Source organism: Scyliorhinus canicula, chromosome 27 (genome assembly GCF_902713615.1).
Source record: "Scyliorhinus canicula chromosome 27, sScyCan1.1, whole genome shotgun sequence".
Lineage (NCBI taxonomy): Eukaryota > Metazoa > Chordata > Chondrichthyes > Carcharhiniformes > Scyliorhinidae > Scyliorhinus > Scyliorhinus canicula.
The window spans coordinates 15928323-15945335 of record NC_052172.1 but is presented as its reverse complement, the minus strand read 5'-3'; the positions used below and the strand labels follow the sequence as shown (position 1 = coordinate 15945335).

Sequence of the window (17013 nt, the reverse complement as noted above, 5' to 3'; positions counted from 1 at the left end):
CAAAAAGCTTTGGCAGCTTTGTCCATTTACAACGATATTCAAGTTTGTCTATTCCAACAAGGGTACAACCTATCCTCTTCAAACATCCTGGCAGACGTTTTTTGATTGGTGGAAGGATGTTTAGGGAGGTGAAGAGGGAAGAAAACAGCCAAGCCTCCGTTGGCGAACGTGCACGAATATCAGCCGAGGACAGTGGCAGCTTTAATGGCAGAAGAATCCGCCTTTGCCCAGACATGGTCCTCTGGAAGTGCTCCAGGCGGAGAAAAAAGAAAAGATTTGAAAACAAGGATGATAACTTCATGACACACACACACACACACACACACAGTGGCCGACTGGAGTGTCGCAAAGCAGTCTTTCAGCTGCCTCGACAAACAGCCCTTCCACCTGACATTTGTAGCTCAATAGTCAGAATCGCAAGGATAACCAGAACGCAAAAGCCAGGAAGGGAGAGGAGGAGGAGGAATAAAAACCAGAGCCGAGCGGTTCTGAGGAACCAGTCAAAGAGCCAGATTTCAGAAAACTAAAAAGTTCAAAAGTGTATCCATTTGAGTGGGAGGAAAGAGACGGGTGTGGAGCAAAGGGGGGATGGAGGGGTGAAAGAAAGGACACAACAAAAAACAGTAATGAAGAAAGAAAAGGGAGTGTGTGTGTGAGAGAGAGAGAGAGAGAGAGAGAGAGAGAGAGAGAGAGAGGAGAGAGAGAGAGAGAGACTGCAAAGACTCGAGTGAAAAAACTGGAAGATTAGGTCAGACACCAGGAGCAGGATTCTCCAAAAATGTGGCTATGACCCCATGCCAGCGTAGAAACGCTGGCATTTCACTCTGAACTTTCCTTAAGGAAGTCCCGAGTGATTCTCCTACCTGAAGGGGGCTGGCAGGACCCCGGAGTGCTTCTCGCAGCTCTGGCTGCGGATACAGGGCCCCGCACGTCCGGTCGGGAGTCCGCGCATTCGCACAGCGGCGGCCGCCCCGTGCGACATGGCCAACTCGCACTGCGGACCGTCATCAAAAATTTAGGTCCCCCCCGAGATCAAGCGCGCCCGCAGGTCCGTGCCGCCCGATCGCTTCCCTGGCCATCCACGAGGCCCCCCCCCCGCCCGAAGATTGATTCCCCCCCACCCTCCACCAGGGGGGGGGGCCACAGCCACCTGCCGAGGTTCCTGACGGCCGATATGTGGTTAGAACCACGTCTTCGGGAGCACGGCCAGTTTTGCGCGGAGAATCGCGCGGGGGGGGGGGGGGGCTCTGTCAATGGCCCCCTAGCCGCGCCATCAGTGCCCGAGCGACTCGCGAACAATTCACCGGGGACCGGAGAATCGCGGGAGCGGCGCCAGTCCCGATTTCCGGATAAACGGCCATTATCCGCCCCCCGCGGCGAACCCGATTTTGTCGCGGACGCTGGAAGAATCCAGCCCCAGGATTTCGATCACAGACTGTCCAAGTGTAGGGTGCGGAGTTTCCTTTCTGTGTTAGCCCCCAAGTGGATCACTGGGTTTGCGGGGTTGGACTTTCCCCGAGGCCGGTGCAGACTCGATGGGCCGGGTGGCTTCTTTCTGCTCTGCAAATTCTAGGGTTCTATGATCTCCCCGTGGGGGTGCATAGAGCACGAGCTGCCGTGGTAACGGGCAGAGGCCCGTCCAGCTAGGAGACGTTAATGAGCGCTTCAAAACGCTGCTCCCAGATCCGGGATGGCGAATGTTTGGTGTACGCTGTGGGAGCGGCTTTATCAAAATAAACCTGTTTAGGGTGGCAGAGTGGCACAGTCCTTAGCGCTACTGCCTCACGGCGCTGAGGATCTGGGTTCGAATCCCGGCCCTGGGTCACTGTCAGTGTGGAGTTTGCACATTCTCCCCGTGTCTGCGTGGGTTTCACCCCCACATCCCAAAGATGTGCAGGGTAGGTGGATTGAACATGCTAAATTGCCCCTTAATTGGAAAAAAAATAATAATTGGGTACTCCAAATTCTTAGTTTCAGACTAGTTCGGCACAACATTGTGGGCCGAAGGGCCTGTACTGTGCTGTAGAGTTCTAGGTTCTAAATTTTTTTTTAAAATAGGACTTTGGTGTCTCTAAAACCAAACTTTAAAAAATAAACCTGTTTAGCTGCCTCCTCAGTGTTTCCTGGATTGCTAAATTTCCCAGCGCCACCTCTATTGCTCTTTACAAATAGTACCACAGTTAAATTGTTCTCCTCCTGCGTGGGGGAGGTCAGAATTATTGAAGATAGTATTCCACCCACTCGTGACATACCTGGCAATGCAAAGCATGTATTGAATTTCCTACTAAAGTGCTGACTCACTGCTCAGAGAGAATAGAACGGGATGCAGCCCACTCAGTTCCCGGCAAATGTGCATCGTCATGTCCTTGCCTCACAATCTGATCTTCTGAGAGAGGTGACAAAGGGGTTGGAGAGCTGCCCAGGAGGGCAGTGGAACCCATCGACATTTCTTCCATAATGGAAGGGAGAGAGCGACAGATTGGCAAGGGCTGCACGCCGTCCTTCTCACGCATGCCGCCCCACGTAATGTACCGCTTTGTACGGTAGCATTGTGGATAGCACAATCGCTTCACAGCTCCAGGGTCCCAGGTTCGATTCCCGGCTTGGGTCACTGTCTGTGCGGAGTCTACACATCCTCCCCGTGTGTGCGTGGGTTTCCTCCGGGTGCTCCGGTTTCCCCCCACAGTCCCAAAGATGTGCAGGTTGGGTGGATTGGCCGTGATAAATTGCCCTTAGTGTCCAAAATTGCCCTTCGTGTTGGGTGGGGTTACTGGGTTATGGGAATAGGGTGGAGGTGTTGACCTTGGGTAGGGTGCTCTTTCCAAGAGCCGATGCAGACTCGATGGGCTGAATGGCCTCCTTCTGCACTGTAAATTCTATGAAATTGAGAAGGTGGTGGTGAGCTGTCTTCTTGAGCCGCTGCAGTCCCTGTTGAGTAGGTGCACCCACAGTGCTGTTAGGGAGGGAGCTCCAGGACTTTTACCCAACGAGTGAAGGAACGGCCGATATATTTCCAAGTCGGGATGATGTGGCTTGGAGGGGATCCTCCAGGTGGTGGTGTACCCATGTGTCTGCTGCCCTTGTCCTTCCAGACGGCAGCGGTCTTGGGTTTGAAGGAGCTGCCTGAGGAGCCTTGGTGAGTTGCTGCAGTGCATCTTGTAGACGGTACACACGGCTGCCACTGTGCAGCGGTGGTGGAGGGAGTGAATGTTTGTAGAAGGGGGAGCAATCAAGCGGGGCTGCTTTGTCCTGGATGGTGTGATTGAGTGTTGTTGGAGCCGCACTCATCCAGGCAAGTGGAGAGTCCATCACACTCCTGACTTGTGCCTTGTAGATGGTGGACAGGTTTTTGGGGGAGTTGGGTTGTCAGAAGGAGAGTTACTTGCCACAGGATTCCTAGCCTCTGCTCTTGTAGCCACAGTATTAATGTGGCTAGTCCAGTTCCTGGTCAATGATAACCCCCCCCCCCCTGGATGTTGATTGTGGGGGATTCAGTGATGGTATTGCCATTGAATGCCAAGGGGAGATGGTTAGATTCTCTCTTGTTGGGGATGGCTCTTGCTAGTGTGGTGCAAATGTTACTTGCGACATCAGTCCAAGCCTGGATATTGTCCAGGTCTTGCTGCATTTGGGCATGAACTACTTCACAAACCAGTGGAATCGTGAATGTGCTGAACATTGTGGAGTCGTCATCAATGAACATCCCCGCTTCTGGCCTTATGATGGAAGGAAGGTCATTGATGAAGCAGCTGAAGATGGTTGGGCCTAGCACACTACCCTGAGGGACTCCTGCAGTGATGTCCTGGAGCTGAGATGATTGACCTCCAACCACCACAACCATCTTCCTTTGTGCCGGGAATGACTCCAGCCAGCGGAGGGTTTTCACCCGGACTCCAGTTTTGTTAGGGCTCCTTGATGTCGTACTCGGTCAAATGATGCCTTGATGTAAAGGGCAGTCACTCGCACCTCTGGAATTCAGCTCTTTTCTCTTGCCACACTCTCAGGCAGCGCATTCCTGATCCGAATCACTCGCTGCGTTGGGGGGGGGGGGGTCCCGCACACTTTCTTTATTTCATTTCTTTTTCTTAAGGGTGTGTATAAAGGGCGGCACAGTGGTTAGCCCTGCTGCCTTACGGTGCCGAGGATCCGTGTTCGATCCCAGCCCCGGGTCACTGTCCGTGTGGAGTTTGCACATTCTCCCCGTGTCTGCGTGGGTCTCACCCCCACAACCCTAAAAAAGATGTGCAGGGTTAGGTGAATTGGCCACGCTAAATTGCCCCTTAATTGGGGGGAAAAAATGAATTGGGCACTTTAAATTTTGAAAAAGAGGGTGCGTATAAAGAATCCGTGATTGGTTCCTGTATAGGGGGCAAACGGGTGTGGAATTAGTGGGGAGGAGGTCGCGGTCTGTCATTGGTGTCTCTGACCCTGCTGGGGGCGATGTGTGTGCTGGGGCGCCCGAACATGGCGCGGAAAACGTATCCTGGACTCTCGTGGGAACACCAGGCAATGGCTGCGTGGGAAGGTGTGCTCCATTTGACCGTGTTGACCAGGCCTTATCCTGGTTCTCCCTTGTTCTCCAGTGGGACTTATAGAGGCATCAGGTTATGTCCAATGATTGTATCGAGCTCCGTTATACTGCTGTTCCCCATCCTCCTCTGTATTCATGTATGTGGAGCCTTTTTTCCCCTTGTTATGCTGCATCACTCGTGTAGTTTTGTTGCAATACTTGTGGAATGACTTAGGCCAGGCCTTTGAGATTGGCCAATTAGAATACGAGTTCCCTGATTAGTGGCCCAATCAGGGAAGCCTATCTGTATATAAAACAGGGAGTGTCAGATCCTCTGCACTCCCAGTGTAAACAGCAGACGGAATGGTCATGGTTGTTCAGCTGTTGGGTTTGTGAATGAAAGGGATTCTGGTGACGGGACTTCTGTCTCCGTGGACTTATTACAATTTGTTAAAGACCGTAAAACCGCAAAAAAATATGCATGTTTAAAAAAAAACCGTAATCTTATCTTCAAGAGAACACGCCTGACTTCTCCAATCTAGGCAAAGTCGCTCATCCCCTCAAATCCATTCCTCTCTGAAGCCTTCACATTGCTGTGAAGGTGAACCTACACCCCCATTCCACCCCCCCCCCCCCCCCCCCCCCCCCGCCTCCACCCCCGCCCAACCCCCAGTCGTCAGCCTTGTGAAATCGCAAGCTTGCAATCTCCTTATACTTCCTCCTTCGAAACATAATAGCTTGGCGTAAAGCCCCTTTTAACCAGTGGTTGTCATCACCGATGACAGCCTTCAATTTGGCGTACCAATTTTTTTTTAAAAACAAAAAAAAAAAGAATTCTCGTTGGCCCTCGAATCCACTTGAGCGCCCAGGTGGAGCAAACCCCAGTGAGGCCGAGGTTTTGGGCTGGGAGGACTCGATTGCCAGGTTTCCTGCACTCAAATGCATTCTACAGGTGCTGCACTGCACAACGCAAGACTGCTTCTGGGCTGTTAAGTGGTCAGTACACTTCGCAAAGGCCTGCTTTGCAGAGGGCTGGGACAAGAGGCCAAATAGAATCATTCCTACAGTGCAGACGGTGGCCATTCGGCCCATCGAATCTTACACCAATCTTCCGAAAGAGCACCTTACCTAGGCCCACTCCCCCACCCCATAACCCCTCCTAACCAGCACATCCGTCTGCAGAGTAATACAGAACTGGAGTACTTCTGCAGAGTAATACAGAACTGGAGTACTTCTGCAGAGTAATACAGAACTGGAGTACTTCTGCAGAGTAATACAGAACTGGAGTACGTCTGCAGAGTAATACAGAACTGGAGTACGTCTGCAGAGTAATACAGAACTGGAGTACGTCTGCAGAGTAATACAGAACTGGAGTACGTCTGCACAGTAATACAGAACTGGAGTACGTCTGCAGAGTAATACAGAACTGGAGTAAGTCTGCACAGTAATACAGAACTGGAGTACTTCTGCAGAGTAATACAGAACTGGAGTACTTCTGCAGAGTAATACAGAACTGGAGTACTTCTGCACAGTACGCAAGAATGCTAAAACGCAAAGAGTTCAACCATTTATGGAGTGCTGATTGGTTGAAAAGTGGACTTGGATTGGTGGAGGCGTTGCCCCAGAGAATGCACCAGTTAACTGGTGACTGACAGTTAACTGCCAAGCTTTGTTTAAATACAAACCAGGCAGGTTGACTCGGATTGGTCAAGGCATTCCCCTGGGTGGCTGAACCAGAGAATGGCTGATGCCTACTTTTGTTTAGTTGAGACAGGCGTAATGTGGGTGCACCTTCTTCCTGTCTGCAAAGAGAGCCCGGTGTATTGGTATATGTAACTTCTAATGTACACAAGTGCACCACTTTGCGATCTCACGCTCAGTCACCATGAGAAGCGAAGGAAAATGTTCATTCAAATGGGCTAGTAAGGTAAATCGGCAAGAGCTGATGGGAAGAGATTTTATTTTAATAATAATAATCTTTATTAGTGTCACAAGTAGGCTGACATTAACACTGCAATGAAGTTACTGTGAAAATCCCCTAGTCACCACATTCTGGCGCCTGTTCGGGTACACAGAGGGAGAATTCCGAATGTCCAATTCACCTAACAAGCACGTCTTTCGGGGTTTGTGAGAGGAAACCGGAGCACCCGGAGGAAACCCACGCAGACACGGGGAGAACGTGCAGACTCCGCACAGTGACCCAAGCCGGGAATCGAACCTGGGACCCTGGTGCTGTGACGTTCAGGCGGGCATGGGAGTATGAAACGCTGTTACCAAAGCTGGCGTAGTCAAAGAGCCGAGGCAGAAAGCGGACCAGTATGTACACACCGACTAATAATACACCTCGAAACTGGATAGTTGCTAACCACACATGTTTTGATAGTTCAGGGGTGAGGAACTGAAAAGGATACAAGAACACAGACAGCAGCTTCTGGAGGTTTAAGACGTCAGATTAGGCCGGGACAACCTAATCCACATGCCCTACCCAGAGAAAGCCGGGGAGATATGACAAAGGTACTACAGACACGGCAAAGCTGGAACAAAAACATAAACTGCTGAAAAGGTTCAGCAGGTCCGGCAGCATCGTTGGAGAGAGAAACGGAGTTAGAGTCCTCGGGACTCTTCAGCAGAGCTGAGGAGAGGTAGATGTGATAGATTTAAGGTTGTTGAAGAGAGGGGGAGCTCATGAGAAATTAAGTGCCAAAGATATCACGGACAGGTTTTAAAAAAAAAAAAATTAGATTCCCCAACCTTTTTTTTCCAATTAAGGGGCAATTTAGCGTGGCCAATCCACCTGACCTGCACATCTTTGGATTGTGGGGGCGAGACCCACGCAGACACAGGGAGAATGTGCAAACTCCACACGGACAGTGACCCAGAGCCGGGATCGAACCTGGGACCTCGGCGCCGTGAGACTGCAATGCTAACCACTGCGCTGCCATGCCGCTCCATGTGACCAGCATCTTAACATCATTTACCAACCTTTGTTCCATGCCATTGCCACACTTGCTCAACAACTAATAGGTTCACAGAATCGACACCAGTACTGGAATGGACTCGTCATATAAACACTGTGGCTACAGTGCCCTGATAGTTCAGGGGTGAGGAACTGAAAAGGATACAAGAACACAGACAGCAGCTTCTGGAGGTTTAAGACGCCAGATTAGGCCGGGACAACCTAATCCACATGCCCTACCCAGAGAAAGCCGGGGAGATACGACAAAGGTGCTACAGACACTATATGACCACGTCAGAGGCTGGGAATCCTGCGGAGTGTAACTCACCTCCTGATTCTCCCTCAGCCTGTCCACCATCTACGAGGCACAAGTCAGGAGTGTGATGGAATACTCTCCTCTTGCCTGGATGAGTGCAGCTCCCGCAACACTCAAGAACAGGGGTGGGCAAACTTTTCCGTGCAAGGGCCACATTCAGAAATTCACAATTTTAAAGGGCCACATAGTATATTAATTAATAGTCCCGGTTGTAACCAATTAACGTGCGGCATATACCTCAGCGCTTCCCCCGGCGGCATCCTGCCTTTAGCCCTCTTTTTCTCTACTTTTCAAAAATGGCGCTTCACCCGATTATGATTCTGGGCGCCTCATCAGTAACCCAACAGAACCCAAAAAAAAAATTATTTTTTTTTTAATGACTTGATCTTGGTGGGCCGCATAAAGACCTTTGGCGGGCCGCATGCGGCCCGTGGGCCGTAGTTTGCCCACCCCTGCTCAAGAAGCTCAACACAGGGCGGCATGTGGCGCAGTGGATAGCACTGGGACTGCGGCGCTGAGGACCCGGGTTCGAATCCCGGCCCTGGGTCACTGTCCGTGTGGAGTTTGCACATTCTCCCCATGTCTGCGTGGGTTTCACCCCCACAACCCAAAGATGTGCAGGTTAGGTGGATTGGCCACACTAAATTGCCCCTTAATTGGAAAAAAAATAAAATAATTGGATACTCTAAATTTATAAAAAAAAAAAAAATAAAAGAAGCTCAACACCATCCAGGACAAAGTAGCCTCGCTTCATTGTCATCCCATCCACAAATACTCACAACCCTCTCCCACCAACACACAGTGACAGCCGTGTGCACCATCTACAAGATGCACTGGAACTCGCCAAGGTTCCTTAGGCAGCACCTTCCAATCCCATGACCACCGCCATCTAGAAGTGCACAGGCGATAGACGCATGGGGACCCCACTACCTTACGTTCCCACCATCAATTATTGTAAAGTTTGGGTTTCCTGTGCAGTCAGAAATCATAACTGCTACTCCACCCCACTCCCCATGGGCACAGATTTTGGCAAGTGCGAAGTAGGATTTTGGTGGTCAACATTCACACCTATCGGTAACACCCCCTCTATCAGTTCACGTTGAATGTGCCTGGTTAAGTTGAGCAAGGACACAGAGGGCTGACTCACTCACAATGAACTCTATGGGTGGGGTTTTCTGCACCTCATTAGGGCGCGTTTCATGGTGGATCTTCTGCTCTAACCGTTGTCAATGGGGTTTCCCCATAGTATTCACTGCCTGCCACTGGGAAACTTGTGGCTAGTGGGGGGACAGGTGTTGGGGGGGGGAGGGGGAGCCAGAAAATTCCAACCAAAGACCAATTCACATTAATGTAGCAATTTTCACATCATACAGTGTTTGCAGCCAATGGAGCACTTTTGAATGGAATTCCTGTTGTAACATAGGGAACACAGCAATGTCCCATAATGCAAAGTGATCTGTTTTTAGTTAAACATTGGTTGAGGGATAAATATTGGAGAGGACGCTCGCGAGAACTCCCCTTCTCTTCATCCAAATGGCCCCATGGTTTTTACAATTTAGATGTTGACAGGATGTGGACATCACCAGCTACACTGGCATGTGTTGCCCACCCCAATTGCCCCTCGAGAAGGTGGTAGTGAGCCGCCTGCTTGAACCCACAGCAGTCCCTGTGGCGTAGGTCCACCCACCGTGCTGTCAGAGAGAAAGTTCCAGCATTTTGACCCAGCGACAGTAAAGAAAAGGCCAATATATTTCCAGCTCAGAGGGGCGGCACGCTGGCACAGTGGTTGGCATTGCTGACTCACAGCGCCGAGGTCCCAGGTTCGATCCCGGCTCTGGGTCACTGTCTGTGTGGAGTTTGTACATTCTCCCCGTGTTTGCGTGGGTTTCGCCCCCACAACCCAAAGATGTGCAGGGTAGGTGGATTGGCCATGCTAAATTGCCCCTTAATTGGATAAAATGAATTGGGTACTCTAAATTTATAAAAAAAGTTCTATATTTCCAAGTCAGGATGGCAAGTGATTTGGAGGGGAACTTGCCAGTGAGTATTCATGTCCACTCACAGCAGTTGGGGTAGGTGGAACACCTCATTTGAAAGACGTCACCTCCAACGGATCAACACTCCCTCAGTCCTGTAGTGCTAGCCTCGATTGCGGCAGAGTAATGGTACTTACACCTGGATCCTCGTGACAGAGACGGATTTTCACAGTTTGGACCATGAACTGCCTTTACCACCCCATGATTGGTTTTATTTTTTTCTGTACAAACGTGTTGTTAATGAGTAAGTTTCAAGGTAATAGGGCAGCACGGTGGCACAGTGGTTAGCATTGCTGCCTCACGGCGCTGAGGTCCCAGGTTCGATCCCGGCCCTTGGTCACTGTCCGTGTGGAGTTTGCACATTCTCCCCGTGTCTGCGTGAGTTTCACCCCCACAACCCAAAGATGTGCAGGGTAGGTGGATTGGCCACGTTAAATTGCCCCTTAGTTGGAAAAAATTATTGGGTACTCTAAATTTTAAAGAAAATAAATAAAAAAGACACTGCTACCTCATCGCGCCAGGGTCCCAGGTTAAATTCCAGCCTTGGGCAAATGTCTCTGTGGAGTTTGCACGTTCTCCCCGGGTCTGCGTGGGTTTCCTCCGGGTGCTCCGGTTTCCTCCCACAGTCCAAAGATGTGGACTTAGGCGGATTGGCTGTGCCAAAACCAGCCTTTAGTGTCCAACGATGTGAAGGTACACTGGGGTGACTGGGACAGTGCGAGGGAGCGGGACTAGATAGGGTGTTCCTTCGAAGGGTCAGTGTATGGGCAAAATGGTCTACTTCGGTCCTGTGAGGCTTCTATGGAACATACTGCCAGAAACAGCTTTTGAAATGGAATTGGGTGAATAATAAGGAAGTGCATTTCTTTACCACCTTTCAAAATAGTCCATAACACTATACAGCCAATGAAGCACTTTTATAATGTGTCGGGGTAGCTCAGTTGGTTGGACGGCTGCTTCGTGATGCGGAGCGACACCAACAGTGCAGGTTCAATCCCCGTGCATACTGAGGTTATTCTCAAACGTGCCCCTCACCCTGAGAAGTATTGACCTCCACCAGTCAGACCTTTAAAAAAAAAGGGTGGGGAGCGAGCAGCCCCTGGGACTGTTGCAACATTTATTCGAGGGGGAAACATTTGAAGGTTCTTTGCAGAACGAACAGCGTGATTGTCTTATGAGAAAGATTTGACCTAGAGCTTAGAAATTTGTGGTGACCTGAATGAATCAAAATCTTGAGGGGATTTGACATGGTGGATGAGGAGAGGGGCTCTCTCCTGATGGGAGAGACTAGAACGGGGACACAAATGAAAAATAAGGGGCCCCCCAATTAAGATGGAGATTAAAACCCACCCTGAGTATAGGGGTAGATGGGGAAATGAAGGTCACAATAGGACTCGAATCATGATCTCATCTTCGATGGGCTGAATGGCCTACTTCTGCCCCTAAGTCTTATGGTCGGCTGTGATCTTATCAAATTCCCATTTCTGGGTCAGCACAGTGGGTTAGCCCTGCAGCCTCACGGCGCCGAGGTCCCAGGTTCGATCCCAGCTCATTCTCCCCGTGTCTGCCTGGGTTTCGCCCCCACAGCCCAAAGATGCGCAGATGTGGATTGGCCACGCTAAATTGCCCCTTAATTGGAAAAAATTAATTGTGTACACTAAATTCAGTCAGCCCTAATCCTATTGGAGCAGGCCCAAGGGGCCGAATGGCCTATTCCTGCTCCAATGGTCTGAAATGGCAGAGGTGGGGGTCAATAAGTTCTACTTTACCTGCTCCGTCATTTAATAAGACCCTGGCTGACTAGGAGTGTGGAGTAGGAAAAGGCCACTCAGCTCTTATATTCACAAGTAGGCTTACATTAACACTGCAATAAAGTTCCTGTGAAAAGCCCCTAGTCGCCACACTCCGGGGCCTGTTCGGGTACACAGAGGGAGAATTCAGAATGCCCTATTCACCTAACCAGCACGTCTTTCAGGACTTGTGGGAGGAAACTGGAGCGCCCGGAGGAAACCCACGCAGACAAGATGGAAAATGTGCTGACTCCGCACAGACAGCGACCCAAGCCGGAATCGAACCCGGGACCCTGGAGCCGTGAAGCAACAGTGCTAACCACTGTGCTACCTTTCGAATCCGCAGCGCCATTCAATGGGGTCATGGCTGACCTCGGCCGTGGTCTCAACTCCAATTGGGGCTAACCTGGATAGTTTCCCCCCCACCCCCCCCGCCCCGCCCTCCACAAGCCAAAAAAAATGAGCTGGAATAGGCACGACGGGCTGAATGGCCTGACTTAGCACTACATAGAATTTAGTGCAGAAGGAGGCCATTCAGCCCATCGAGACTGCACCGGCCTTTGGAAAGAGCACCCTATTTAAGCCGATGCTCCACGCTATCACCGGAACACAGTAACCCCACCTAACATTTTTGGACACCGAGGGCAATTTATCATGGCCAATCCACCTAATCGGCACATCTTTGGATAGTGAAGGGCAGCCCGGTGACACAGTGGAGCACTGCAGTCTCAAGGCGCTGAGGTCCCAGGTTCAATCCCACTTCTTGGTCACTGTCCGTGTGGAGTTTGCACATTCTCCCCGTGTTTGTGTGGGTTTCGCCCCCACAACCCAAAGATGTGCAGGGTAGGTGGATTGAACATGCTAAATTGCCCCTTAATTATAAAAATTAATTGGGTACTCTAAATTTAGAAAAAAATCTTTGGATACCGACAGAAAGAGCATCGCACCGTTGCTGGCTGATTTAATCATCAGACTGTATTGCATCAGCAATCGCCGGCATGTATTGATCCAAGACGGCACGCTTCCCCCTACAATTCAGAAGGGAAAATAAAGACTCTCTCACAAACAAATACCTTAGTAAGAAGTCTTACAACACCAGGTTAAAGTCCAACAGGTTTGTTTCAAACACGAGCTTTCGGAGCACGGCTCCTTCTTCAGGTCCTCGCATTGAAACATTTGGCGGAAGCCTGGTCTATTTCATACCAAAGTGGCGCCAAAGTTACCAAATTGAAATTCCATTGACTGATTCAACACTTAACGCACTCCCCCCACCAGCCACTGTTTCCTTATGGTAAAACGAGGTTGCTTTAAAAACGGCACCTTCACCGTATTTTTCTTTTATTTAACAAACTAAACCTTGGCAAATATTGATCTGTGTCAGCTCAATTTTTTTTGTTGCTGGGTACAATGTCCGGGGTCAGGATGCCCTCCCTCCCACCCTAGGGTGCTAACTCCTTACCACCCCAGGGTGCTGCCTCCCTCCCACCCCAGGGTGCTGCCTCCCTCCCACCCCAGGGTGCTGCCTCCCTCCCTAGGGGGTCCTCCTTCCCACCCCAGGGTGCTGCCTCCCTCCCACCCCAAGGGGTGCTGCATCCCTCCCACCCCAGGGTGCGGTCTCCTTACCACCCCAGGGTGCTGCCTCCTTACCACCCCAGGGTGCTGCCTCCTTACCACCCCCTAGGGTGCTGCCTCCTTACCACCCCCCAGGGTGCTGTCTCCTTACCACCCCCCCAGGGTGCTGCCTCCTTACCACCCCCCCAGGGTGCTGCCTCCTTACCACCCCCCCAGGGTGCTGCCTCCTTACCCCCCCAGGGTGCTGCCTCCTTACCACCCCCCCCCCAGGGTGCTGCCTCCTTACCACCCCCCCCCCCAGGGTGCTGCCTCCTTACCACCCCCCCAGGGTGCTGCCTCCTTACCACCCCCCCAGGGTGCTGCCTCCTTACCACCCCCCAGGGTGCTGCCTCCTTACCACCCCCCCCCCCCCAGGGTGCTGCCTCCTTACCACCCCCCCCCCCCCAGGGTGCTACCTCCCTCCCATCCCAGGGTGCTGGTCAACATTTACCTGACCAGGTCCAGGAAGGAATCGGTGACTTCTTTGGGCTCCGGCAGCTCGTCCTCCAAGCCGGGTATCTTGGGGTTGGCCTCGGCGCCGTCTCCCGGCTTGATGATGGAAGCCATGGTCACGCCGATGGCCGAGGCCGTCAGGGTGGTGAGGAGGAAGAAGAGCATGGCCCAGCCGCCCAGCTTGCCCAGGGCTCGGGGGTCCAGGCTGGCCGCCCCCGACACCAGGCTGCACACCACCAGCGGGATGATGATCATCTTGAGCAGCCGGAGCAGCAGCTCCCCGGGGAAGGAGAAGTAGAGGACCTGCAGCCGGCTGAGGTGCAGGTTCCTCACCGACAGGCCGATCACCACCCCGGCGATCACCCCGGCCACGGTCAGGATGACGAGTAGGTTCGCCCTCATACACCCTTTGAGCTTCTTCATCTTGCCGGGGCTCGCTACATTGGAGCCGGGATTCGATACATTGTAGCCGGGATTCGATACATTGTAGCTGGGAGCCGATACATCTGTGTCGCCACTCGATACATTGTTGCCATTTGTCGCTTTCTCAGCCATGTGAATGTCACCATTGGAAGTGGCTTTCAGATCATCACCTCTCGATTCTGCCATAATTCTTTCCCAATTTCTCTCCCCCCCCCCCCCCCCTTCCACTTCCGTAAAGCGTCTGGCCACGGACAGTTTCCAAAATTATTCTAAAATATATACATAAATATGTATCATCGCGCTTCTCAATTCAGGGCGAAACCCAGCATAGGGCGAAACTGACACGACTACGGGGAAAGAAACGTGTTTGAAACTGACTCGCTCGACCTCGTGGCCTGGGCATTTCAAGGGGACAGAATGGGGGGGGGGGGGAGGAGCTTTTATATTTGAGGTGTGTTACACAATCAGGTTACCAGCCAATCAGGTTACCAGCCAGAGGAGGGACTTCAGAGACGAGTCTCCTTTCATAGAAAGTGGGAGTGCTCTGCCGAGCTTGTTTTCAGAATAAAGTATTTTTTGGCGAGTCCCGCAAAGATGTGAGCCACACGCTCTCGCAACGTCTACCTCTGTCTATCTCCACAAATGTTTTTGTTCTTCCAATTTAAAAAAATAATTTCCCTGTGCTGTTCTGGTTGCCACATTGTGGGAGGGAAAGGACGTGGAGGAAGATGGAGGAAGATGCTGCCTGGACGTTTCAGCTATGTACAGAGGTTTATTTTTAAAATAAATTTAAATGTCTAATTCTTTTTTTCTCCAATTAAGGGGAAATTTAGTGTGGCCAATCCACCTAGCGTGCACATCTTTTTAGGTTGTGTGGGGGCGAGACGCACGCAGACACGGGGAGAATGTGCAAACTCCACACGGACAGTGACCCGAGCCCAGGATTCAAGCCCGAGTCCTGGGCGCCATGAGTAACAGAGGCTGGTTAAGTTGTTTTCCTTGGAGCACAGAAGGTTGAGGGGGAACCTGATTGAGGTTTGTAAAATTATGAGGGACACAGATCGGGTGGATAGGAGGGTCAATAACCAGGGGGCACTTTATTTAAGGTAAGGGCAGGCAATTTAAGGGTGGCACGGTAGCACAATGGGTAGCACTGTTGCTTCACAGCTCCAGGGTCCCGGGTGCTCTGGTTCCCTCCCACAAGTCCTGAAAGACGCGCTTGATAGGTAATTTGGCCATTCTGAATTCTCCCTCTGTGAACAGGCGCCGGAATGTGGCGACAAGGGGCTTTTCACAGTAACTTCATTGCAGTGTTAATGTGAGCCTACTTGTGACAATAAAGATTATTCTTATTATCTGGATCTCCCTGCCCGAAAGGGTGGTAGAGGAGGGAATTCTATGTATTATGTAGGTATTTGTATACATCCTGTGCTTTTGTTTTCTTATGTATGGAACAATCTGTCTGGACTGTTCACAGAACAGTACTTTTCACTGTACCTCGGTACACATGACAATAAAACAAATCTGGGCAGCAGGGTAGCATAGTGGTTAGCACAATTGCTTCACAGCTCCAGCGTCCCAGGTTCGATTCCTGGCTTGGGTCACTGTCTGTGCGGAGTCTGCATGTTCTCCCCATGTGTGAGTGGGTTTCCTCCGGGTGCTCCGGTTTCCTCCCACAGTCCAAAGATGTGCGGGTTAGGTGGATTGGCCGTGCTAAATTGCCCATAGTGTCCAAAATTGCCCTTAGTGTTGGGTGGGGTTACTGGGTTATGGGGATAGGGTGGAGGTGTTGATCTTGGGTGGGGTGCTCTTGCCAAGAGCCGGTGCAGACTCGATGGGCCGAATGGCCTCCTTCTGCACTGTAAATTCTATGAATAAAGTATCTATCTATGAATAATCCAATCCAATCTTACAACATTTAAGAAGCAGTTGGATGAGCAATTAAAAAGCCCCAGCACTCAAGGCTACGGACCAAATGCTGGAAAATGGGATTGGAATAGATATGTGCTCGATGGCTGGCGGAGAAATGATGGGCCGAAGGGCCTCTTTCCGTGCTGTAAAACTGTGTGAATCTATAATTGTGGTCTGTCGAGCTTTTCCAGCATTGTATGGATTTTGTTAAATGAAAGAATCATAGAATGGGTACAGCATAGGAGAAGGATCATTAAAAACAATAGGGAGAAGCCATTGCCTAAAGGCCTTTCCACCATAGTGCATCATGGGGCTAGTAACATTGTAGAACCCTTGGACTGTGTGCCTGACAGTGAATGTTTGTCGTCAATATCTCACAAATCACCACTGTGAGAAGGCGCCTCAGAGGGCAAGGTGCACAATACAGAAAAGTTGAATATAATCACACTTACTGTAATGTCCAATTTGAAATTACTTGTAATTTTGTTTATTCATTTAGGGGATGTGGGTGTCGCTGGCTAGAACAGCATTCATTGGCCATCCCTAATGGCCTGAACCGCTGCAATCCATGCAGTGTAGGTTCACTCACCATGCTGTTAGGGATGGATTTTGACCCAGCGACCGTGAAATGACGGCCAATATGTTTCCAAGTCAGGATGGCGTACGACTTGGAAGGTGATGGTGCTGCCATATATCTTCTGCTCTTGTCCTTCTAGATGGGTGACATGGTGGCACAGTGGTTAGCACTTCTGCCTCATGGTGCCAAAGACCCAGGCTTGATTCCGGCCTTGGGTCACCGTCTGTGTGGAGTTTGTACGTTCTCCCCGTGTTTGCGTGGGTTTCCTCCGGGTGCTCTGGTTTCCTCCCACAGTCCAAAGACGTGCTGGTTAGGTGTATTGGGCATGATAAATTGCCCCTAGTGTCCAGGGGTGTGCAGGTTAGGTTACGGGGCTAGGGCGGGGTGGACAGTGGACATGGGTAGCATGCTCGTTCAGAGGGTCAGTGCA

At 51.0% G+C, this 17013-nt stretch overlaps 1 protein-coding gene across 1 annotated transcript in view; it reads right to left on the bottom strand.

Moving 5' to 3' along the window:
* Positions 1-14495, bottom strand: part of slc1a5 (solute carrier family 1 member 5) — a 33740-nt gene extending 19245 nt beyond the window's left edge. The window contains exon 1 of the mRNA XM_038785971.1: positions 13671-14495. Within this exon, the coding sequence (XP_038641899.1) occupies positions 13671-14281 (611 nt within the window). The 5' untranslated portion in view covers positions 14282-14495. The remainder of the gene's footprint in view (positions 1-13670) is intronic.
* Between the last annotated feature and the right edge of the window lie 2518 nt (positions 14496-17013).